This window comes from Podarcis bocagei (assembly GCF_964188305.1).
Source record: "Podarcis bocagei genome assembly, chromosome: 14".
NCBI lineage: Eukaryota > Metazoa > Chordata > Lepidosauria > Squamata > Lacertidae > Podarcis > Podarcis bocagei.
Window position 1 is genome coordinate 31,400,309 of NC_138139.1, and position 25,730 is coordinate 31,426,038.

The window sequence follows — 25,730 nt, forward strand, 5'->3', positions numbered from 1 at the left end:
AATGCCACCTCTGAGGGGTATTGGCCCTCCAGTGTCATGGACAAAAAAGGTATTCTCTTTCTCTCTCTCTCTCTCTCTCTCTCTCTCTCTCTCTCTCTCTCTCTCTCTCACTGGCCATAACCAGAGATTGAACTCACAACCTTTCCCATGGAAAGCATAATCATTTTGTCTACCAGTGAAATACTGGTATACTCCCCATAACCATTGGAGGTAGTGTTGACTGAGGTCTGATTTCAGCAGAGACATTTAGAGCTAGAGTTGGAAGGTAGGGACACGGGTGGCACTGTGGGTTAAACCACAGAGCTTAGGACTTGCCGATCAGAAGGTCGGCGGTTCGAATCCCCACAATGGGGTGAGCTCCCGTTGCTCGGTCCCAGCTCGGTCCCAGCTCCTGCCAACCTTTCCAGTTGGAAAGCATGTCAAAGTGCAAGTAGATAAATAGGTACCACTCCAGCGGGAAGGTAAATGGCATTTTCATGCGCTGCTCTGGTTCGCCAGAAGTGGCTTAGTCATGCTGGCCACATGACCTGGAAGCTGAACGCTGGCTCCCTCAGCCAATAAAGCGAGATGAGCGTCGCAAGCCCAGAGTCAGCCACGACTGGACCTAATGGTCAGGGGTCCCTTTACCTTTTACCTAGAGTTGGAAGGTACCCAAGGATAATCTAATCCAACCCCCTGACATGCAGGAATTGCAGCTAAATAATTCCTGACAGATGACCACCCAACTTCTGCTTAAAAATCTCCAATGAAGGAGAGTCTAACACCTTCCACCTTGATTGTTGTTAGCCGCCCTGAGCCCGGCTTTGGCTGGGGAGGGCGGGATATAAATAAAATTTATTATTATTAAGTCCCTTGGATACTTTGGGAATCTTAGGAAAGGTTGGATTCTTTTAGAACCTGCAGCTGTATCCAATCTAGCGCTAGGTTAAAGTCACTTAGCAGTATACTTGTTCCACTGGTTTAGCACCAGTGAAATGTTGTTGCACGAGATAACGCACAAGCAGGTTGCTGGCAACTTGGTGGCACAACAGATTGCGAAATCCGTGGTAAAATCAGTTTCTGTTAGCGCAGGTATGGCGTCGGATTCTTCCTTTGTGCAACGTTAAAGCTCACTTTGTACTAGGGGACAGAGAGTGTTGGATAGAACCCTATGCCTGGAAAATCCAAGAGCTAATTCACATCACCAAAGAGGCCTATTGAAAATATGAGAAGAGCAGATACTCTGTGTTTTGGCTTGTGGTCTCTGGAAGCACAGATAGCCTGAGACCTGGATATGCCCCCTGCCACAAGGAGAACCCAGTTTCCTAAGGCCAGTGGGGGCTGCTAACTTCTAGACATCTGGTCCTGCTGAAATAAATAAAAGGAGAGGGGCCTTTTTCAGGGGTGGTCTCTCCTTAGATAGGCTCCTAGGAAAGCCCTGGTTCTAATCTCAATCATGCCCCAACTAGGAACACGGGAAGATACCATATACCAAGTCAGACCAATGGTCCATCTAGCCCAGTGTTGTTTACACTGGCTGGCAGTGGGTTTCCAGGGTTTGAGGCAGGGACTCTTTCCAAGCCCTTCCTATAGATGCCATTGGGGGTTGAACCTGGGACGTTCTGAGCGCAAAGCAGGTTGTTCTGTATCGAAGGCGAACAGCTTTAGAAGCTGTGCTTACGCCATGTTGGCACTCAAGATAACCTTTTCATTAATCAAAAGCTGCTGTGGTTCTGGGCTCATACATGTTTAGATATGCCTGCTTTGATGTACTAATTGGCTTGCTTTGATGGTACCCTTATCCGTGGGAACTGGGATGTTGGGCTCTGAGCCCAGAAGAGGAACTATCTGTAATGTTTTGGGTACTGGCCACCTGCACCCTGGCCATCTCTTTGCTGTGGAGCCCATCCCATGGAAGGCTTTGAGCTGGGCCAAGGGGAACTGCTGTGCTGTAAACCTATGCCTTTCTTCAATAAAAGCATTAGAACTGGCCATTCTGGTGTCTTTTGGATCCTTCCTCGGGACTCCCACGTCTCACAAACTCCCACAAGCTTTCCTCCAGCTCTGCGGCTGTGGTTTGGGTTTACAACACAGGTGCCCTGCCAATGGCCTTTCCCCAAGCTGGGCAAGCTCTCAGCCTGCACTTCTTCCCTCTTCCATAATGATCTACCAAAGAGCGTTATCGGGAAAATCTCTAAAACCATGTCAGGGAAGCGCTTTGGAGATTCTGCAGCGTTCTATAGTGTGACAAACGTCACACTTACTCAGGGGCCGGTGGGAAAGCAAAGCATGTTTGGGGAAGGAGCAAGAGCCCCTCTTTACCCCCCCCCCCACTTTGAGTGCAGGAGCCAAGCAGCAATCCTGTAATGAAGGTGCAAGCGGAGGAGTTTTATCAGCACGTGCACTGAAGCTTATCTTCCCAAGAAACATTCACAGGGTCTCTAAGAGCTGGATGAGCAGAACGGCTGTAAAAGGTCGCTGCCTGCCTGGATGTCTGTGTTTTTCTTTAAGCAGCTATTTCTTGGGGGGGGGGGGTTATTAAGCCTTGGACATTTTTGAAATCTGCTTCAAGCGCCTTCTCCACAAGCCACAAGTCTGCAACTGCGGAGAACTTCTTTTCCACATGATTCACGTCCCAGAAGACAGCTTCAAAGACATTCGTCTCCTCTAACCCGACCTGACAGCGGCAAGTCTCACGGAGAATGACATTCGGAAATCAAAATGATTGAACAGCTCATGTGCCCCCGCGCTGTTCCCAAGAGCCCTTGCTTCCATGCAGGCGTGTGTGTGTGTGTGTGTGCATGTGTGATACCACATCATAATCATAGAATCACAGCACTGTAGAGTTGGAAGGGACTGCAAGGGTCATCCAGCTCAATTGCCTGCATTGTAGGAATCAACCCCCTTAAGACAGATGGAAAGCACCTACTTAGCAGCACCATCCATGGATCAAATCTGAACATGGGGAATAATTGTCAAGAGGCATTCATGGTGGCTCTTTGTATGTTTGCTTACCGCCTTGGAGGTTCACCAAACTAGCTGACCTGAAAAAGGTTTACCTAGCAACAAAATGGGCAAGTGTTTCTGCGGACAAGCATTTGTAGGTTGGGCTTGGGGAGTGGGAAATGAAATGTAGAATGGTTATTTACTGGCCATCATAAATTACCATCCTATAAGATTCTTTAGGCCAGTTCCCTCCAACCTATTGTCCATATTGTTTTTGTAGTAGGACAGCATCTACACTATAGAACTCCCTGCCTATTGACATCAGGCAAGCACTTTTGCTGTGCTCTTTCTGGTGCCTGCTACAAACATTCTTGCTTAGACAAGCCTACCCAGGTGTTTCAAAAGTTGATGTGCGTTTTAATCTGTTCTCAGTCTATTGTTATTTGACTTCCTGCAAGTTTTACCTTATTGTTAATTATGGTTTTGTCTTTTTTTGTAAACCATCTTGAGGTTTTTCTACCTTCTAGTGGCGTATAAAATATAAGAATTGTGCCAGACAGGCTCCTCGCTGCATGGGCAGTCAGTCAGTGCAGTGCAGTGCAGTCTCGTGAACCCTTCACGCCTCGTCCCTGCTCTCACCCAGTGTGCTGGCAAAGGACGCAGCACCACTGGATGGACCAATGGTCTGATTCTGTATAAGGTCCTATGCTCCAAAAACAGAGCCATCCTCAGTCATGTCTTGAAACTGGGTTTAGCATCCGAAACAGAAGAGGAAAAAGGCAAGCCTAGGCCAGGCAGCAGTGTGGCAGGACGCTCTACCTGCTTCTGTAAGCCTCACACGCCTGCCAGCTCAGCCTGCTCCTGGACGTGCAGCTAAACCTTTGAAAATACACTTGTCACTGCTTATTAGCTTCAGAAGCACCTGCTGCAGCAGAGACATCAGGCAGGGCGCCTGACAACACTGGTGGTAAAGGATGAGGGCTGTGTCTCTCCTCCTCCTCCCTGTTTCAGAATGAGAACTGTACTAGGAAAGGCTTTCTGCACTTGCAACACAGCCTTCACCAACCTGGTGCTGCCCAGATGTTCTGGGAAGTACAGCTCCCAGGTGTTTTGGATTACTACAGTGCCATCATCCTGGCTGGGGATGATGGGAGTTGTCATTCAAGACATCTCAATAGCATGAGGCTGGGGGAGGCTGGCATGATGGTTAGGTATTCCAACAAGATCCACCATCAGTGGTTCTCCAAGTGGGAGGCAGGATTACTTAGGGGGCAGGTAAGAGGCAAGGGGGTGGCCGGGGGAGCTGTAAAGGACTATCAGACTTTGAAAAGTTGGCATCACTGGATCAAATACATGAGTCTTGTTGAATTAGTTAAATTAAATGGTTTTAGCAGTATTTTGAATAAGTGTACAATTAATTGTCACTTTTGAATTTTATTGGGTTATTATCTTCTTTAGTGGGTCATGCAAACCACTGTTCTGAAGAATGTTGGGGATGATTTATGGAACCAAGGGGGCTCCCTGAAAGAGTTTGGGAACTACTGTGATACACCCCCCTCCCACAGCACCTGGTATTCAGAGATGGAGTGAAGCATTTAGCTACCAGGACTTCAGCTGTTGATCCTTAACCAAACTCCTGGAAACGCCTGAGATTTCTAGGAGCATCTGAGATGCAGAATGTGAGAGCTGCAAGCTCACAATCACGGCTGCAGCTCCAGCGCCATTGCCTGAAATGACCTTGATGGGGTGCTGTAGTGCATATTTAAAAGAACCGGACCCCTGGGGTGTGTGCGAGCATGTTTCTGCTTTCCCACAGAATGTAATTCATCTTTTGCCCTTTGTATGGATGAGATGTGACCACTGACCCTTGTTCCTCAAAGCGTTATGCAGCTCCATCCAGAAATAAACACTTTCACTCGCCAGCTGCACCCCACGCAAGCTGCAAACTCTTAATTTTATTGATTGATCCAGCAAGCAGCAAGCCTGTCATGGACTGGTTGGTTGGGAGGAACCAGCTGCGGGAAGAAGGCTCAGAGCCTGGGGAGCAGTGGGAGGACAACTATGAGTGGCCAGAGGGAGAAGAGAGGGCAGACTGGGAGAAGAAGGTGTTGGAAGCTGAAGAGGTAACAGTAGTGAGTGGGGAGAGTCTGTGGCAGAGGGCAGTTCAGACTCAGATACAGAAGCAGAAGCAGAAGGAGAAGGGGAGGAAGACCAAGAGGCAAAGATGGGCTGTGCATTGTGAAGAGGGACGCATGGCTCTCCCTCCTGCTGCGACAAGCTCCCCATCCTGCTTGTCTCCCAGAACCAGAAGAGGCATGGCATTTGGTGATTAAAACAAGCTTAATCCCATGGGCTTCAATAGGTTTACTCTGAGTATGATTTCAAAGAGCCCCCCCCCCACATCCCTTCTGAGATTTTGGCCAAGATGTGGCTGTCCTTAGTTGATGGATTTCCCCCCCAGATTTCATTATTTTAGCACTGTTTCCTCTGTGATTGATGCTTTCTTGTCAGAATTTGGTTTCTTCAGTCATGTTATATTGGATTTCTTTTGAATGCATTGCATTTCATTTTATCACGGGAGCCACTTTGGAATCGTTTCATAAAGGAAAGAGGGATCTAGGCCACTTCATATAAATCAATAAGTCTGCATATCGCTGCCTTTGGGGAGATAATTTACAAATTAATAAAAAGCCATCACTCAGTACTATCAGGTCAGGACTGTTGGGCTTTTTCTTTCTTTCTGGTGGCTTTGTAATTAGAAGTGTGCCTTTGACATTCAGCCCCCACTAATAAGAGTTTGCCCTTGCCCATTAAAATTGGCCCCTTCTGATTAAACAACTAACACATGAGTTGATTAATCTGCCCATTAAAGTGATTACAGCTTGCAGCCCCACTAATTATATAGCTGAGCAATTAAAAAAACACCAACCACTTGCAAAGACAGAAGAAAATCTAGGGATATCTCCAACTAAGCTCTACTCAGAGTAAACCCACTGAAATTAATGAGATGGCTTCAGAAACTTCTGCCTTCAAGATCCACCTCTAACCTTCAGGCATTTGACCAGCATTTGTTGTGGAAATGGGGGTGGGGGTGGGAGAAGCATTTTCCTGTTTTCAACTTTAGATGAGGTCAAAGATACCTCTTGGGACGCAACTACATGAAACTCCCAAAAGAGGATTCCCCAACCTGGTGCCCTCCTGATGCTTTGGACTACAACTCCCATCAGCCCCTGCCAGCACAGGCAGAAGGGATCTGTAATCCAAAGCTCTTAGACGGGTCTCCATGCCTTCTTCCTGATGTGTGTGGCTGGAGGTTATAGTGTAAAAGTGTAAAAAAAAAATCAGGAGGGCACCAGGTTGGCTGGCACCTAGGGGTTTTTGTTGATTAAGAGGCATTTAAATATTGTGACATCAAGGCATGGTGCCAAAAGTTAGCATCCCTGGGCTGAGTCACTTTCCCCCATAACACCTAGGGCTACTAACCTTGCACCCTGACATGACCAAATCCTCCCTTTCCTCACCAGCTGCTGCCAAGGATGTAGCAGAGAAGGGAAGGGCACAAAGAAATGGAGAATGGGATGTCAGAGCACATGGTCAGTTGCCCCAAATGTTATGGGTTAGAGCGGTGCAGGAATCAACACAGGGGAGGCCCTGTTGACTGGGGGCTGCCTCTGGCTGCTGCGTGGTTGGCTTTCAGTGTGGTAGGGTCTTCTCAGTGGTGCTTCCCATTTGCAGGACATCCTCTCTGAGAAGGCTCATCTGTCTCCTTCACTACTGGCTTTGAGGAGTAGTGGAAAAGCATTCCTGCTTCCATGGGCACGGCAGCCGTGAAATTAAATAAAAAGAACTGAGGGGATGTGATTGCTTTTAATTTTCCCTACAGATGCTCTAAACATTTTGAGATGTTTTTAAATTGTTATAAAGTATGTTTTATTTTGTTTCTGTTGTACTGTACCCTGTACACCTTTAGGGAGGAAGGCTGGGGGGATAGAAATTTAATAAATCAATAAATCAATAAAAACACAGGCCTGCCATTTTCAGTGGGAGCAATTTAACATCCCACCCTTTGAAACATCTAAGCCCTACATCCAAAGAGGCCATCGCTCTGTAATGAAGACTGCAATCCCATGTTTACTTACTGGGGAGTAAGCCCCACTGAACTCAATGGTGCTTACTTCTGCGTAGACACCTCTAGGATTGCACTATATATTTTGCAACTATTTGTAAGAAAGTGCTGCATCCCCCTTGCCTGAGCTTTGCCTTCAGATCACGCAGGCTCTCCAAGCCCTGGCTTCTACGTAAAGAAGTACCGTATTTTTTGCTCTATAAGACTCACTTTTTCCCTCCTACAAAGTAAGGGGAAATGTGTGTGCGTCTTATGGAGCGAATGCAGGCTGTGCAGCTATCCCAGAAGCCAGAACAGCAGGAGGGATTGCTGCTTTCACTGAGTAGCGATCCCTCTTGCTGTTCTGGCTTCTGAAATTCAGAATATATTTTTTCTTGTTTTCCTCCTCCAAAAACTAGGTGCGTCTTGTGGTCTGGTGCGTCTTATAGAGCAAAAAATATGGTAATTTGATTTTAAAAAAACCAACCACCACCACCAGCCCATAATTATCTCAAGGAGAGCTGGCATTAGGTTTGCTCCAAGCCACTTGGTATGCAGGGATGGCCGCGAAAGATCAGCCATGCACGACCCTGTCAGAACAGCCACTTCTACACAAACACAACCAATCTGTCAGATTATTGGTGAGAGGAGGGGTGGGTTGGGGGTGCTTCAAGGAACAGCGCTGGCCGCTCTCAGGTGCAGCACAAGGAACCAGGCACTCAAAGTAAAAAGACTGCAGGAGCGAGAGATGCAGGGAGTGCTCGACTTGGGAACAGGAGACGGAAAAGTCAGAAAGAGGAAAGGAAGAGTCCAGCAATAACCAAACCAGCTCATGAAAAAAGAGAGAAACATAGGAAGTTGCCTTATACCGAGTCGCTGATCCAGTCAGCTCAATACTGTCCACACTGACTGGCAGCAGATCCCCAGAGGACCTTCCCAACCCTAACTGGAAATATCAGGGTTGTGAACCTGGGACCTCCTGCATATAATGTCCTCCAACTCTGAGACATGGCTTTTCTAAGTAGGAACACAGGAAGCTGTCTCATACAGAGGAGACCCAGTGTGGTGTAGTGGTTAAGAGCGGTAAACTCATAATCTGGTGAACTGGGTTCGCTTCCCTGCTCCTCCACATGCAGCTGCTGGGTGACCTTGGGCTAGTCACACTTCTTTGAAGTCTCTCAGCCCCACTCACCTCACAGAGTGTTTGTTGTGGGGGAGGAAGGGAAAGGAGAATGTTAGCCACTTTGTGACTCCTTCGGATAGTGATAAAGCAGGATATCAAATCCAAACTCTTCTTCTTCTCATCTAACTTAGTGATTGGCAGTGATTTTCAGTTGTGAGTCACTTAAAGCCCTACCTGGAGAATGAACGTGGGACCTTCTGAATGCACAGCAGGTACTTTGCCACTGAGATACAGCTAGATGACTGGAAGTTGACAATAAGGACATAAGAAGAAGCTGCTGGATCAAGCCAATGGCCCATCTAGTCTAGCATCTTTTTCTCACCACAGCCAGGCAGATGCCTGCAGAAAACCCACAAGCAGTATTTAAGCACAAGAGCAACATTTGCCCCTGCTGTGGTTTTCAGCAACTGGCATACAGAAGCATTCTTGCCTCTGACCACAGAGGCAGAGCATAGCTATCCTGGCTAGTAGCCATCAACAGCTTTTTTTGTCCAAGAGTTTGTCTAGTCTTCATTTAAAGCCATCTAGGCTGGTGGCCAGGGACGTGGGTGGCGCTGTGGGTTAAACCACAGAGCCTAGGACTTGCCGATCAGAAGGTCAGCAGTTCGAATCCCCGCAACGGGGTGAGCTCCCATTGCTTGGTCCCTGCTCCTGCCAACCTAGCAGTTCGAAAACACGTCAAAGTGCAAGTAGATAAATAGGTACCGCTTTGGCGGGAAGGTAAACGGCATTTCTGTGTGCTGCTCTGGTTCGCCAGAAGTGGCTTAGTCATGCTGGCCACATGACCCGGAAGCTGTACGCCGGCTCCCTTGGCCAATAAAGCGAGTTGAGCACTGCAACCCCAGAGTCGGTCACGACTGGACCTAATGGTCAGGGGTCCCTTTACCTTTACCTTAGGTTGGTGGCCATCACTGCCTCATGTGGCAGCGAGTTCCATAGTTCAACTATGTGCTGCATTAAGAATTACTTCTTTTTATGTGTCCCGTATCTCCCAACATTCAGCTTCACTAAGTTCTAGTATTAGGAGAGAGGGAGAAAAACTTATTTCTATCCACTATCTCCAAACAATGCATAATTCTACAAACTTCCATCAAGTCGCCTCTTACTTCCCTTCTCTCTAAACTAAAAAGTCCCATCGGCTGCAATCTTTCTTCCTCAGAGAGAGGCTCCATCCTCTTCATCATTTCAGTTGCCCCTTTCTGAACCTTTCCCAACTCTTCAGTACCCGTTTTTGGGCGAGGCAACCAGAACTGTACACTAGGATTCCAAGTGTGGTTGTACAAAGTTGGGGAGTGCATTCCCTTTCCTTTTAGAAGTTTGCAGAAAATGCCATTATCTGGGGATCGGGAACACTGAAACACTGGCCAAACACCAGGTCCTCTTTGGGATAAGAATTCTCCCCGGCTTTTGGTGCCTGCTCATAAACTATTCAAGCTGCTGCCTGCCTGCCTTTTACCTGCTGAGTGAATTACCACGTCATGAATGATTCAGGCGTACAGTGCAGTTGCTGAGCTAGAGGTTCCGAGGGAGCAAAAAGGACCTTTTCTCAGCCCCTTCTCCAAGAGAAAGAGAGAGGCGCTGGGGGGGGGGGGCGGCGGATTCCAACTCAAGTGCTGGTTGCAGAGATGGGGCCCAGGATAGGAGACCCCAACAGACAAGCCGGTGAGAAAAGCCAATGGTGATTTGAACATTCAGAAGTCTAACAGTCTCAGTTGGATGCCAGTTGCAAAACTCTTAAAAAAAGGAAGGACCTTTTGTCCCTGTTCTTTCTCTCCATCCCCCCCCCCCCCCGGTGAGCAGAACATGGATTAAGGCTCCCATGTAGCCTGAGTTAATGAAACCCCACTTCTGGTACCAGGGCTGCTCCTGCCTCTCTGCAGGCTTGTGATTTAAGAGTGGCATTTTGGCCAGACGGAAACCAGCAGAGTGTTTTCCATAGACTGGCTAAAGGTTATGTTGTCTATGCCTCCCATGGGCGACTTTCAGGAGACCTTGGCATCTCCACGTGGCCTTCTCAAGCCGAACGCACTTAGAGCTAATGCAAGAAAGTGATCACAGGCGCATCTTTCTCAGAGAACACGCACGTATCAGGCAAGCTTTTCGGAGCGGGTACAGGGACATCCCATGCCTTGCCTTGGAAAAGAGAGCCGGGAACTCTGCTCCCCACATCGTAGCTGTTTTGTGGAGTTGCAGAGAACTATAAATCAACCCAGGCCCAGTTCTTGCAAACAGCAGCGGTTGAGGCCACCAACCTGCATCTCAGCTGCAGGTGGGAAGCGAATGAATCAAAGTTCATAGGATGCTGCAAGCATCTCTGACTGAATGCCTCCCTCAAAAAGACTCCTTCATTAGGATGTCAAATAGAAAACTAGGGTAGACCTTTTCTACCCAATATGTACCGGGGATTTATTTTATTTTTTTGTATGGAGGACATAGGAGCCAATTCCTAGGCGACAAGGTCCCTTCGGCCCCCCCAATAAAATATTTGAGCCCCCCCCCACGTGAATTGTCATTTAAATGGTGTGCATGTGCTGTGTCTTGTGATTGATTACGTGGGGCAGGGCTTACCTGCCCCATCCAATATTTTATTCAAGTTTGCACCCCTGATGGAGGATATTCCCACCATGTGAGTCTCCATCCTGCAGTCTGCGCACCCACAGGATGACCACCTCACATCCTGCATGTGTGAACCAGTCAACAGAAAGCAGTCCTTAATGCAGGACACCGACATAGTCACGGCTATAAGAAAGGGGACATGTTATTGTCCGGGTCAAGGAGGGGCTGTGATAACTGGCCTCATCCACACCCAGCATTCCAAGCACCCTGATGCCCCTTTAAACAGCCACGGCTTCCCCTAAAGAATCCCAAGAACTCTAGCTTGTTAAAGGGTGCAGGGAGTTGTTAGGAAAATCCTTTGCAGAGGTGCAATTCCCAGCGCCCTTGACAAACTGCAGTTCCCAGGTGCCTTTGGGGGAAGCATCAAAAGTGGCACAAGAGTGCTTGAAATATACGCTTCAGATGCGAAGCGAGTGTCTCTGCTGGAAGAAGAGAAATGTGGCAGTGAGACGGGAGGGGAGGAACTTACAGTTTTGGGCTTGAAAGGAGGCTGGATCTCTTTCCGTTCAAGTTTGTCCCAATCGATGTAGCGGAAAAAGGCGTGCTCCCTGATATCGCGCTCTCCTTCAGGGCCGCACCCCAAACGCTTTGCTGGATGCTTGGTCATGAGCTTGGAGAGACAGAGACAGGGGGGGGGGGACACATTTATTTGTTAAATAGCAAACCATTTGAGTTAGGTGGGCGGCATTCATTCCGCTTCACCTGACACTCCAATGTCTTAACTGGATATATAGAACAGTCAGGGATGCCTGCAAAGCTGCAAATGCTGGGATATGGCAAATATTCATGTCCCAAAAGCAAAAAACTCTGGGGAGATATAGCAATGGCAATGGAAGTAACAACTGGCTATGCTTTGCCCACGGAGTCTCTAGTTTTCCTATTTGGCTATGTTCAAGAAACTGAATTAATAGCGGACAGGGAATTAATGAAACATTTCTTAGCTGCTGCCAGAATGATTATTTGTCTGAAATGGGGAAAAATGAAAACATAAACAATGGGAAAATGGATAACAACAATTTGGGACATAGGATGCATGGTTAAGTGAGAAACAGAGAGGGCAGGAAACAACAGAATGTTTTTATCAAGAAATGGAGTAGTTTCACAATGTACTGGAATAATGTAAACCCATTTGTGTTACTTGGAACCTTGTAATATTAATTTATTATGTTCAATTTTAGTATGGAAATTTGGTCCTCTATGTTGAGTTCTAGTCATCCTTTCCTACTCTTATTTTTTGGGGGTATCTGCTATTATACATTGTGTTTTTGTGTGTGTGTGTGTGTGTTTGTGTGTGTGTGTGTGTTTGTGTGTGTGTAAGTAAGTAAACGAAACAACAACAACCCCGTTCTGGTTCATGAATGCTTTTAAAGAAGGCACAAATGATAAAAATGGATGCAAACGACTCCCATTCTACAGCTGAAAGTGGATCAGAGGTTAGGCAAGATGTGGGGCTGCTTTTACCCGGCACCATGAAGAGGTAAGAAAGGCAGCTTTGTACTTTGAGGGCAATCTCTGCAAACCTGACGCTGTAAAAGCAATTAAGTGCAAAGACTGGCCACTCGGTTTAGCACGGAGCCATCTCCATTCAGAATCTCTTTTTCATTAACACCAAGAACAGGGAGGGAATTGGCAGCGTCCGGCTCCGAAGGCTTCAGTTAATGAAACGGCACGTTCCGCGAGAAAGGGACGAGGCATGAATTATTGCTCTTTATCGCTGGGATGTGCCTTCCAAGCAGCCAAGCAACATCTCTTCCCGCCCCCAACTCTCCAGCGAGCGGGGCAGGAAAAATAAAAAGTGAACCCAGAGACTTGGAAGAAACATTAATATCCTGGTGATGGTGGTACACGGCTCTGGCCCCAAGATAAGAGACAGATAGCAAGGGACGCAAAAGGCTAGATAAACCAAGGGGATATGAAAGAGAGTTCTGGTTTAAAGGCTGAGTGGGTAAAGCAAGCCTCTTTCTGGGTCCAGTGACACTTATAGGAACTTACGTGCAGGGAAGTGGCTAAACGACAGAGACACAAGCGAAGAGGTCTCCAGTGCAAATCTCACCTCTGCCAAAAGTGCTGTCAGTAATACATAGCCCTTGACAAGTAACACTGGAAATTTTCTACGGCAAGAGACTACAGCTGCCTCCCTTGCGCTCCCAATCTGCTGCCCTCCAGATGTTTTGGACTACAACTCCCATCAGCTTCAAAATTGCTGGTGTGGCCTGATGGGAGTTGTAGTTGAAAACACTGACACTAGAACAGGTGGATGTCCAATGAAGCTGAATGCTGGAAGATTCAGGACCGAGAAAAGAAAAGTACTTATCCACGCAGTACGTAGTTAAAACTATGGGACTCACTTCCACAGGAGGCAGTGGCAGCTGTTAACTTGGATTGCTTTTAAAGAGGATTGGACAAATTTATGGATGATTAGGCTATCAATGGCTTCTAGCTACAATGGCTATGCTTCTGCCTCTATCATTGGAGGCAGCAATGCTTCTGAATACCAGTTGCTGGAAACCATAGCAGGGAGGGGGAAGTGCTCTTCTGCTTGGGTCCCACTTGTGGTCTTCTGTTGTTGTTGTTTAGTCGTCTATTCGTGTCCAACTCTTCGTGACCCCATGGACCAGAGCATGCCAGCCACTCCAGTATTTCACTGCCTCCCGCAGTTTGGTCAAACTCATGTTTGTGGCTTCGAGAACACTGTCCTACCATCTTGTCCTCTGTCGTCCCCTTCTCCTTGTGCCCTCCATCTTTCTCAACATCAGGGTCTTTTCCAGGGAGTCTTCTCTTCTCATGAGGTGGCCAAAGTACTGGAGCCTCAGCTTCAGGATCTGTCCTTCCAGTGAGCACTCAGGGCTGATTTCCTTCAGAATGGATAGGTTTGATCTTCTTGCAGTCCATGGGACTCTCAAGAGTCTGCCCCAGCCCCATAATTCAAAAGCATCAATTCTTCGGCGATCAGCCTTCTTTATGGTCCAGCTCTCACTTCCATACATCACTACTGGGAAAACCATAGCTGTAACTATACGGGCTTTTGTTGGCAAGGTGATGTCTCTGCCAATTGGGGCATTTGGTTGGCCACTGTGAGAACAGGATGATGGACTAGATGAGCCATTGGCCTGATCTCATATGGTCTTAACACCTGGAAGGCTGAACTGCAATCTACATTTCAACAAGGGCAGATGATGCATTGAAGCAGCTGATTACCAGCACTCAATTGCTCAGAACTATTTTATGCTGTGTTGCAATAGGGACAGAAATTATATTTTCCAGGCTAATTCTAGCTGCTTTACCATTACTATTGTATGTATACTATAGTATGTTTGTGAGGACAGCAAAGCACCATTTTATATGCACTGGGGTCTTGAGTTTGCGCTGCTTCGTAGAATAAAATACCCTCATTGTGTATAGATTTGTAGCACTGGCACACCTAACTCAGTATTGTCATCACTGGCTGGCAGCAGCCCTCCAGGGTTTCAGGCAGGGGGCATGCCAGGGATTGAAATAGGGATCTTCCATGTGCAAAACTGTTGCTGTGGCCTGTTCTTCAGCTGAAGATGAGGGCTGAGGGCATGAACTGGCAGCCTCATGCCAAATATGGGGACCTGAGGAGGGGTTTGGAGTCAGGTGGCCTCCTGCATGTATTTGGGCTTCAGATCCCAGGGCAGCAAGAGGGAATGGGCAGAACCATGGAGGATGGTGCATTTGGAGCCCGTGTGCTTGCAACGCATAGAACAGACACTGAATTTCGAAGATTCTGGATGCCAGCTCCCTCTTGGTTGAGGAGGATGCCCTAGAGTGCCTCTAGGCTGCTCTGCTTTGTCCCCTATAGCTAACAATTTATTCACAGTGCTTTAATTCAGACTCTAGCTCGGAAGCATCATTTGCCCCCTGCAAGACAGAACCCATCCATGCTTCTGCGCCACTTTGCACAGCGTCAGGAAACCAGCCCTGCTTCACCTGACAGCTGGAGCTGCAAGTCTCCAGTGCATCCCTGACTGAGTGGTGCTTGACACAGAATTCAGCATCCTTAGAGTCTTTCGTTAGAGCTCTTATGGCTCAGGAAAGAAAGCTTGCAAATATGTGGGCAGAGAGAGAGAGAGCGGTCAGTGTGTGTGTATTCCATTATTTTATTTAAAAGCAATTATTTATAGGCTGCAAATGCTCCCATAAGGCATTCCTCATTCTCAACCATAGCTTAGGGATGTTATGTGAGAGACTCTTCATGCAGTGCACAGTTAACCTACGGAACTCTCTCCCACAGGAGGCAGTGAAAGACACCAACTTGGAGGGCTATAAAAGAGGATTAGGCAAATTCATTGAGGAGGGGGCTGTCAATGGCTACTAGCCATGATGGCTACAATCTCCCTCCATAGTTGAAGGTAACAGTCCTTGTGGCTTTCGCACTTTACGGGCCCTTGGCCTGATCCAGCAGGCTCTTCTTATGTCCTTACTCCTTGCCTGAACTCTGGAGAGACACTGCCCATCAGGGTAGACAAGCGTGAGTTGGGTGGACCAAGGGACTGAGGCAGCATAAGTCAGTTTCTTATGACGTTTCACGTGACATTAAAACACTGCTACAGATCAAAATGGCAAAGCACAAATACATGGCATCAGTCTTCATTAAGACAGCAGCCAGCCAAATGTAGCGGCAATATGAGGCCAGCACCACACCACTCTGAACTGTGTATAGCTCTGAATTTGTGTCTATGAAAAGTAGGATACATTGCACACAACTGACAAGTAGATACAAACCAAATTAACTTGCACAATTCACAGCCGGGCCCAGGAGCTGTTTATTGGAAGTATCTGCTGCTAATTCAGTTATTCCTAGGCTAACGTAGGAGTGCAGCCTTGTGCTGATTTTGACACATGTCGCAGAATGAGGCGGTAATAATATAAGGTTTCCCCTGCTGGATCAGGCCAAAGGGGCCCCATCTTAGGCCAGCCATCTTGTTCTCACGGTGGCAACCAGGTGGGAAGAGGCCCTCAAGCAAGCGGGCAGAGTCTTGAGACAGTAGAATGGACTGGAGTACCTGAGGAGAGATTGTGGGGTCACAGTTTTGATGCTCCCCTATACTTTATAAAAAGATAATTTCAAGTAGAAACCTAGCATAGCCATGAGAGGCTGTACAGGAACCTGTCTCCCTGAGGTGCTAACCCCTTTTCCTTCACATGGATGATCCTGCTGGGAGTCCCCATTCCACTGTCGAACAGCTCTTAACTGTCAGAAATTTATTCCCATGTTTAGTTGAAATCTCCTTTCTTGTCATTTGAATCTATTGGTTCTGGACTGGTCCTCCCCTCTGGAGCAGCAGAAAACGAGCTTCCATCACTTTTTATGTGACAGCCTTTCAGATATTTGAAGATGGCTATCATATCAACTCTCAGTCTCCTCTTTTCCAGGCTAAACATACGCAGCTCTCTCAGCTTTTCCTCAAAAGGCTTGGTTTCCAGATTACCTTGGTCCCTCCTTGGCACAGTTCCCAACTTGTCAACATCCTTCTCAAATGGTGGTGCCCAGAAGTGGACACAGTCCTCCAGGTGGGGTCTTACCAAGGCAGAATAGAGTGGCACTATTACTTCTCTTGATCCAGACACTAGACTTCTTGTTGATACAACCTAGGATTGTATGAGCTCCCCCTCACCCCCCGCTGCTGCACCACACTGTTGACTCATGCTTGTGGTCCACTAAGACCCCTCAATCCTTTTCACATGTCACTGCAAGCAACTCTGACTTCCTCTTCTTCCCTCTTTGTACCCCAAAGGAAGGTCAGAACTTTTGCACCTCCTGTCTCCCCTAACTAAGTAGGGCTGTGCAATCCATCACAGGAGACGAGTAGAAACAGGAAGATGGGGATAGTCACGTTTGCTGTGGCTGCTTCAAGAGGGAATGAAGAAAAGAGTGTTTGTGTTCTCATCCAAATGTATTTGCCAACATTTCTGAGAAGCTGAAATTAAAACATCGTGGGGTGGGGCTGTGATCAGCAGCTTTACAATATCGCAGATGGTCCACAGTGGCCTTGCCAGAATTAGGAAGCCATTTCCAGCTAGTTTTGACGTAGTTCTAGAAAGGCAGGCTGCACATTGGTTCAAAGGTTGGTGCCACCCAAAGGTCAGAGGCAGCCTTCAGCATCTCCTTGCCCCCTGAGATCTCCATCCCACAGCCTGCCTGATAACCGGACATCATTCCCTTTTCCTGGGCATTGTATATATTGCAGAACACATCGAGGAAGCCAGCAATTTCGTGCCTCCTGCGCGGAGAGGGGCATGCTATGTGCCAGCAATCTGTGCACCTGGAAACAGCACATTGTTCAAAGCTCATTCTAAAATCCTCACATCAAGATGAAAGAAAGTGTTTCTATTTATGTGACGCCACCAGCTCTGCTGAAAGCAGGCTTTGGAGATCTTCACAAAGGCCTCTTCCAGAAAGCAACATCCTCCGCGTGATCATAAATAATGTGGGCTCGCCTTTCTGGGCACATTCCCAATATAACTGAAAGGACGTGGGAGCTCCTTCCACATGGCAGGTAGCTCCTGGAGGGAGGAGTCATGTGGGACCCAGTTCAGATGCTTCCCAATGCTGCTGGCATTCAATAGCCTTTCATGGAGCTGGATATCTTGCCTGGAGCACCCCAGCAGCCACACTCATCATTTCTGAGTTTGGGTAAATTTTACTTGTGATTCCTGCATTGCAAAGGGTTGGACTACACTCACTCACTCACATGCACACACACAACACACACTCAAATGGTATCTGGTTGTGTTTGTAGGTTTTTCATATTCTTTGGGTTTTTTAACACAGTGGTACCTCTGGTTGCAAACAGGATCCGTTCCAGAGGCCCGTTCGCAACCTGAAAGGAACACAACCCGCATCTGCACATCTGCGGGTCGTGATTTCCCACTTCTGCGCATGTGTGTGACATCATTTTGTGCATCTCTGAGCAGCGAAACTCCGAAGTAACCCTTTCTGGTACTTCCAGGTTGCTGCGGAACGCAACCTGAAAACACCCAACCTGAAGCAAACGTAACATGAGGTATGACTGTACTTGGTTTTCATGTTTGTATGTTTTTGTAAATTGCTTTGGGTCACATTTCATTTTTTTAAAAAAGGACTGTCAAATGCAGATCATGATACAAGACTTGCTGGGATTCTAGAGCCACTGTGGTGTAGTGGTTAGAGTGTTGGACAAGGACCTGAGGAAGACCAGGGTTCAAATTCCCCAACTTGGCCATGAAGCTCACTGGGTGACCTTGGGCCAGTAGCTGCCTCTCAGCCTCATCAGCCTCTCCAACCTCACAGGGATTAAATGAGGAGTGGGGGACCATGTACATGTCGCTTTAAGCTCCTGGGAGGAAAAGGGTGGGAGATAAATGAAACAGACAGACCCTTGCAGCACCTAACACATAGGATGCAAAGGCATCCAGGGATTTCAAGGTAAGCACCACCACCACCTTTGATACCACTTTCTTTGAATCAAAAAATTGTAGAGGTGAATTGTAGAGGGAAGTGGGAGGAAGGAGAAAAGAATAATATGATGGATTGAGGAAATATAAATGTAAATGTATGGGGGGATGGGGAGGAAATGGTGTTGGCTTTGGTACATTTGTATTGTAATGTAATATGTGTAAACCAATAAACAAACAAACAAACAAACAAACAAACAAACAGGAGAGAGCAGTTTAAATTAAAAAAACAAACATTTGTAGAGTTGGAAGGGATCTGAAGGGCCATCCAGTCCAACCCCTTGCAGTGCAGGAGGATTTCTTACCTATGTCCCTGCAGTCACAGTTTCTGATATCTCAGCACAATTAGCAATGAAGGAGGATTAGATTTGCTGTCCAGGGCTGCCTTGAACCCAGGGCCAGTGGCACTCTGGTAGAAGTCTTTGCACCTTGGCCTGAACTGCCCACAGTTTTCATCTCCTGCTAGGAGTCCTGGCAGGGCAGGAAGCAGGGGGCGGGCTGTGCCACTGCTCTCTGCACACACTGGACTGAGACTACTTGCTCATGTGGCACCTGTGGTTCCTGCATTGCAGGGGGTTGGACTAGATGACCCTTTTGGTTCCCTTCCCAACGCGACAACTCTGTGATTCTATAAAACCCCTCCTGACCACACACAGGCACAACGACTCTCTATGGAACCCAAACACCAGCTTCCTTGCCTGGGTCCTTTTAAGACAAACACAGATCTCAAGAGCCAACGCAGACAGCTTGTCCTTTGCTGTCCAAACCTGCCCTAAATGACACCTGACTTTGGCATTCACAAGGCAAATTGGGTAGAGAGAAGCAAATCCCTCTCCAATTGTTCCTGGAACAAGGGGCTGCAGAATAAACAGGCCGTTATGTGTTCATATGCAAAGCCCTGTCCAAAGATGCAGTTTTCATCGCCTCCTCCCTTTCTACGGGCCAGTTGCCTTTCAAAGCCTGACAAACGCCAATGAGGCAGTTGGGAAGCTCATTAGCAGAAAGATCTCTGCCCTTTCCCCATCCTGGATACACACACTGTGGCTGACACTGTTCATAACATTACAGCAAAAGCTTTCAGGAGCAAGAAAATGTCACCATCTCTGTATGTTTGTGTGCGTGCACATATAAATTTCTACCTGCGTGATTCTAAAGTACGTTGTGTATGCAACTCTAGGCTGCATCAACAGAAGTCGACTGTCTAGATCAAGGGGTGTAATAGTCCTGCTCTAGCCTGCTTTGGGTGGACTCCACTAAAGGACTGTGCCCAGTTCCGGGCATTGCAGTTTTAGGATATTGACAAGCTGGAAGGTGTGCAGAGGAGGGAGACCAAGATGGCGAAGGGTCTGCAAACCAAGCCTGATGAGGAACAGTTGATGCTGTTTGGGATGTTTAACTTGGAGAAGAGAAGACTGAGAGGTAGCAGGAGAGCCACTTTCAAATATCTGAAGAGCTGTCATAGGGAAGGTACAGCAAGCTTGTTTTCTACTGATCTAGGACCCAAACCAGTGGATTCAAATAACAAGAAAGGGGATTCTGACTAAATATGGGGGGGAGGATTCTGACAGTTGAGAACTGTTCCACAGTGGAATGGATTCTCCAGGAAGACAGCCTTTGATCATCTCCCCGCATTCCCCACCCGACAATTGCTTGGTTGGCTTATCAATTGGCCATTACTGAAAGAAAGAGAGGAAAAACCCAGCAGATGTTTTAATCAGTCCTGTCTCTTACCAATTGGTAGCCTTCAGTCCGGGACTGATGGGAAAGGAAATAAAAGTGACAGGAAGTTTTATCGCTATGCCAATCTCCAATCCCGCCTCCCTCCTCTTCCCAGACACAATGGGCAAAGTAATGACTCTTGGGTATAGCCGACTTCAACGCTAACAGCTGCCGTGAGGGGGAAAAGGTCATTCTACCCCACTCCCCACACCAAAGCACCACAACTTAACCTCTTTTAATGGACAGGAGCAGCGCTGGCATCAATACTTGGGGGGTTGACTTGTGCAAGGCACCCTCCAGGTGGATCCGTAGCCTGGAAGAGAGGAGCGGGTGTGCAGGCAAAATGATCTCAGGCTGTCCCCTCTGACTTTCTTGGCTACTCTGCATACAAAGTCACCTGTTGCCTGGGGGCAGCCATTCTGGCAGACTGCCTCAGTGCAAGAGAGATGGGGAGCAAAGCCCATTGCATCAGCTTTGCTAAATGCCCAGCTCCATGAGGAACCTCCTATCCCTGAACTCTTGCCCCAGCCGGCCATGACAGGAGCAACTGTTTAGAAATCAGTGCCTGAGTTTAGATTTGGATTTTCTCCTTTCCGCCCAGTCCTTCTCCCCTTGTGTATCATTTTGTTTGTTGTTGTTTCTGTTTCTGTTTTAGCTTGCTCCATCCTCCAAGTGACAGCCCTTCTGATATTTGAAGATGGCTCTCATATCACCTCTCAGACTTAGAATCATAGAACTGCAGAGCTGGAAGGGACCACGAGGGTCATCTAGTCAGGAGTCTTTTTGCCCAATGTGGGGCTCTAACCCATGTCTTCTCTTATCCAGGCTAAACATCCTCAGCTCCCTCTGCCATTCCTCATAAGGCTTGGTTTCCAGACCCTTGATCCTCTTGGTCGCCCTCCTCTGCTCACCTTCCAGCTTGTTGGGTTATGGATATGCTGGTGCTGGTGCTGACAGGAAGGAGGTTAAAGACCATTTTGAGCCGATCCAGCACCTTCTCTGCCTTGGCTTTTAAGAAAGAGGGTCATATCAGACAAGAGTCAGAACACCGCTGATGTTTAAGTGTGAGGGTTAGAGGAATTAATGCCTCAGAGTTGGAGAAGGAGGCTGAAGTAACAGGAACACGGAGACACACTTTCAGAGCAAAGTCAACTCCCAGGTGACCTGGAAAAGTACCTTCCTCCCCCTCCCACCATCTGTGGCCCATTAAACCTGGAGCAGCTGAGCAACTTTTCCTCCAATCTAACACGCAGCACTTTGGCCAAATGGCAAGGCAAGCAAAGAGGACATCAGAGATGGAAAGCGGCAAATTGACGAGGTAGCCTCAGCCCACAGCAATGCTCCATGGGCCCCAGAGAATAATCCCAGTTGTTAGCCTGGAGCCCTCTCCTCCACGCATCCCAAACAGTACATGATGATGCACGCAATGCAAATGATCAATCCTGAGGTTAAATTGACATTCAGGGCCCTGTGCAGCCCGAGATTAATTTTTTCAAGAGGGAGAATCACATTCTGCTTGCAAAAATTGCCTTTACACTGTGTGCGGAAGTCTCCAAAGCCAGAGGAGAGCTCAGCAGTTTTCCGGCAGTGAAAAGGCAAGGTCAGATTCCCCTTTGTATCTCTGATTGCTAGGAGAAGGAGAATAAATTATGCCAAACGTGTGCCCCACTTGGCCTGACTTAGATGGGCTGCAGAACTACAGCCATCCTTTGCTCAGGGAGGAAGTTGGGCAGAAGACCCATAGCCCTGATTTAAGTCAATGGGCTCAGCCCAACACAAGTAAACTTGGTTCTCAAATCAGAAAGCCTTAGAGATGTTGAGAAGGCAGCAATTTCTGTCCTGTCCTGGGTTCACTGCAGTCAGTACTGTTTCTGTTCAGCTACAGTTCAGCTTTGAATCAAAACTATTGCAACTCTCTCACTCCACTACAGATGAAGCTAATGCAATTAATTATGGAATTAGCTTCAGTGCATTTCAGTGGAAGGCAAATGTCAAAAACAATGCAGAAAATAATGTAATCATTTATGTAACATCTGCGGACTACAGAAACAACAATAGAATCATAGAACTATAGAGTTGGAAAGGACCCCAAGGGTCATCTAGCCCAACCAGCTGCAATGGAGGAGTAACGGCTAATACTGGAAACATTGCTGGCTTTCCCTTGCATGGTTTCTGTTCTCAGATGAACATGCACACTGAAGCAATCTCAGTAGCCTGAAAAGGAGACTGCAGGCAAATTAGGATAACCTCTCTACAGCCCAGAATCTTCCTGACCCTGTGAATTAGATGATGGCAGACATCCGAAGCCAAGTTGCTACCTTGTATGAAGAACACAAGCAAAGCCCTTCTGGATCCGGCCAAAGGATCAGGGCCATCTAGCCCAGCATCCTGTTCGCATAGTGACCAACCAGATGCTTCAGTAAGAAGTCCTCAAACATGACTCAAGTGCAACAGCAGCACACTCCCCTTCTGTGCTTCCCAGCAACTGGTATTATTACTCAGAGGTAAACCGCCTCTTTGTGCATCCAACACACCCAGAGCAGCTCTTACCCCTTTGCAGATGGCCACTGCTTCCTTGGACATAGATTTTGGATAGGCTACATTGTGCTCCATGATGGACTGGAAGAGTTCGTCTTCATCTTCACCTTCGAACGGTGCCTACAGCATTGGGGAGCAGAAGGAGGAAAAGTTTTAGGGCTACTCGGTTCTGGTGCGCTGCAATCCATTTCTGTATCACGGAGATAGGGAGCTGTCTGCAGGCCATAGAACTGCACCATCAGCCCCAGCCAGTGATGGGAGTTGTAGTTCAAAACATCTGCAGCTCACCAAATTGGTGAAAGAAGGGCAGGTGATATAACGGGCAAAGTAGAATGTAGTAAGCAGACCAGGTGGCATGTACTGTACATGCTTCCCCTTTCTTTTTTGCCCAGACTTTCTCCAACTGATGCACCCTGATCTTCCTTAACCTTTCCTTTTCATTTCTCCTTCATCTCTTTCCCCCTTTCCCTTTCAGAATTCAAGTCTACAGGTGGCTGCATAGTTTGCAAAGCTCCTAATGACAGTCCTAAGCGCTTACCCAACAATGCTGCTGGGATTCTACCCAGAAGCCAGGCATCCAGCACACAACCCCCATTTATTGTGATACTGTGTATGGCTTCGATCCCATTCAGACTTGGAGACAGGCTGGGGGTTTGGCTGGGACAAGACACTGACCACCAGCCCTCAATCCCCAGCTTGGAATGCTGTTAGTCTTTGCTTCATACACATAACCCTTCCACAAGCTCAACCAATCAGGCCATTCCAGAATCTGGGTTGTGCTCAATCCCTTGGACCTCACTGAAAACCCCACAACCTCTGCCCCCCCAAAAAACCCTAGTCTGATTTCCTTACCTGCCCAGCCAGCATTTCATAGAGAAGGACACCAAAAGCCCACCAGTCCACTGATTTCCCATAGGGCTGGTAAGCGATTATCTGCAAGACATTGATAACAACATCAGAGCTACAGGATTACACACACACACACACACACACACACACACACACACACACACACACACGGTTTTTGGCCCACTGTCTGTCAAAAGGCAAAAATTATTCTAACTGTTGCAGGGACAACAAGCAGATTTCCTGCTGACTTCCCAGAGATTGCAAGCAAACAATAGGATTAGACACTTAGCAAGAAAGACCTGAGCCATTCCTGAACCTCCAGCCTCCTTTCTTGTGAAAGACCAATGGGCAATTCACGTCCACCGCCACTGCAGCCACACAGCCCACCGCGCTGCCTCTGCCATCAGCATCAGTGCCGATTTCCGGCAACATCCCATGAAATCTCACGAGATCCATCACGCTCCATAAGATCTTGTGAGATTTTGGCGAGCTCTCGCTAGAAATCGGTGCTGATTCTGGTGCTGCTTCTCTGCCGGTGGCGGAGCTGGGATGGGTGGGTCACCCATGGGGGCACCACCTCGGGGGCTTCCACTGCCTGAAGCCACTGCTTCAGCCTGCTTCATGGCCAGCCCTGTCATTTGCCCACCTGCCCACAAAACTGAGTGCTTCCAGACTGCCTCTACTTCTCGGTGTGATTCAACCACATATTAGCAAATCCAGGTTTTGCGAGTATTGTTGATTGGGAGGTCTTGTGCAAAAACCCCACTTTCCCCAAAGAGTAGACTTTTCCCAACAAGAAAAGTGGCCGTGAAATGCACTGGAAAGTGTGCGATGAGTACACTGGCTTTGATGCAAAATCATCTAACCTCCCTGCAAGCAAATCAGTACAAATGCCCAATAAGCCGGTCATCTGGGATCATGCAATATGGCAGGCGTTTCTATTTTCTGTTTAATTTCATCTCTCTCTTTCCTGTTGCAATGTGTCTGTGGCCTGGTGCTGCCTGTCACATAAATTGCAATATGGGTGTTCATGTAGGAAATGTTAATGGATCACAATATGATTTTGAAAGGGTGAAGGTAGGAGCTGGAGGTGGGCGAATGTGAAAATCCACTGTTTTAACTCATTTGCCCAGAGTGGACAAATGGTTGAGTTTGGGGAGGTCACTTCAAGTGCCCACAGAGGATCCCCATTTCCTTGCCATTGTGCAAGGAAGTTCCCATTGGGAGAAATATTGCCTCTTTTCGAGAAAGAACTAGAGTACTCCATGCAGCTGTCAAACTCTTGTGCCCAGATCAGAGCTTTGGGGCCGCGATGAATGGTCCGGGAGAAGCTTCTCTTGGTGATGAAGACGACCAAGGCTGTGTATATTTTCCAGCAATTACCGTGCGATTTGCATTTATGTTTGAATATATGAATCTTTTCGGAATAGAAATCTGTAATTAGGATGAATAAACGACGAAACGGTTTTGCATTAAGTAACAGATGGCAGTGCCTCGGGCTTGTCAAACCCCATACGCTTAAACGAGGCAAACAAATGGGGGGGGGGAGGCAGAGTCCTTCAAAATGTAGGCACTTCCTCCTCCTTTTGCGTGCTTTGGGGCATTCTGTGTTGGCCCTTAATATGTTTTCCTGGCAAAACTTTGTCTGATTTCTTGCTGCTTATTTGCGATTTCTTCTCCACTTACATAACTCTCTTTTTCTGCCCTGCAGTTCCTTGGGCGATTTGTAGCAGAGACTTGGGTCAACTGCTTTGGACATCTCAAACCTTTATTTCCCATTATTTATTCATCACATTTACCTCCCATCTCCTTCAAGGAGCTCAAGGTGGTGTATGTGGTCCTCTGCCTCCCCTCACAATAACCCTGCAAGGTAGGTCAGGCTGAGAGATACTGACTATCCCAAGGTAATGGCTGAGTGGGGATTTGAACCCTGCAGGCGTTGGCGGGGGGGGGGGCTCAAAGAAGCTCAGAAGTAAGGCTGGGAGAAGGCACTGGTTTCCGTTCCATCCTCTGTTCGTTGCATGCTGCTTTGTTTCTGTTCTGCTGCAGTCCGGCTTCTGATAAAAACGACCTTATTCATCTCCCTTCAGCATTCCCTCCATCGATGCTGAGCTGGACAAGTGTATTGGCAAGGCAACTATGGCAATGGCTCACCAGGCCTGTTTGCTGAGCACACTGCTTTATGGAAATGAGTCGTGGGCAGCTTACAACTGTCAGGAGGGACACCCCAATGCCTTCCACATGCACTGCATCAGGAGGATTATGGGTAACACATAGCAGCATAGAAGTCCAAACAAAGATGTGCTCTCCCAAGACCACATTCCCAGCATGTTCACG

The 25,730-nt window shown here is 47.6% G+C and overlaps 1 protein-coding gene across 2 annotated transcripts in view; it reads right to left on the reverse strand.

Moving 5' to 3' along the window:
* The window catches only part of PRKCB (protein kinase C beta), a 201,335-nt gene that overhangs the window by 13,166 nt on the left and 162,439 nt on the right, over positions 1 to 25,730 (reverse strand). For both annotated transcript variants that reach the window (XM_081170868.1, XM_081170867.1), the window contains exons 14-16: positions 23,397 to 23,477; positions 22,557 to 22,664; positions 11,299 to 11,439 (exon numbers count right to left, since the gene is read on the reverse strand). In XM_081170868.1, the coding sequence (XP_081026994.1) occupies positions 11,299 to 11,439; positions 22,557 to 22,664; positions 23,397 to 23,477 (330 nt within the window). The remainder of the gene's footprint in view (positions 1 to 11,298; positions 11,440 to 22,556; positions 22,665 to 23,396; positions 23,478 to 25,730) is intronic.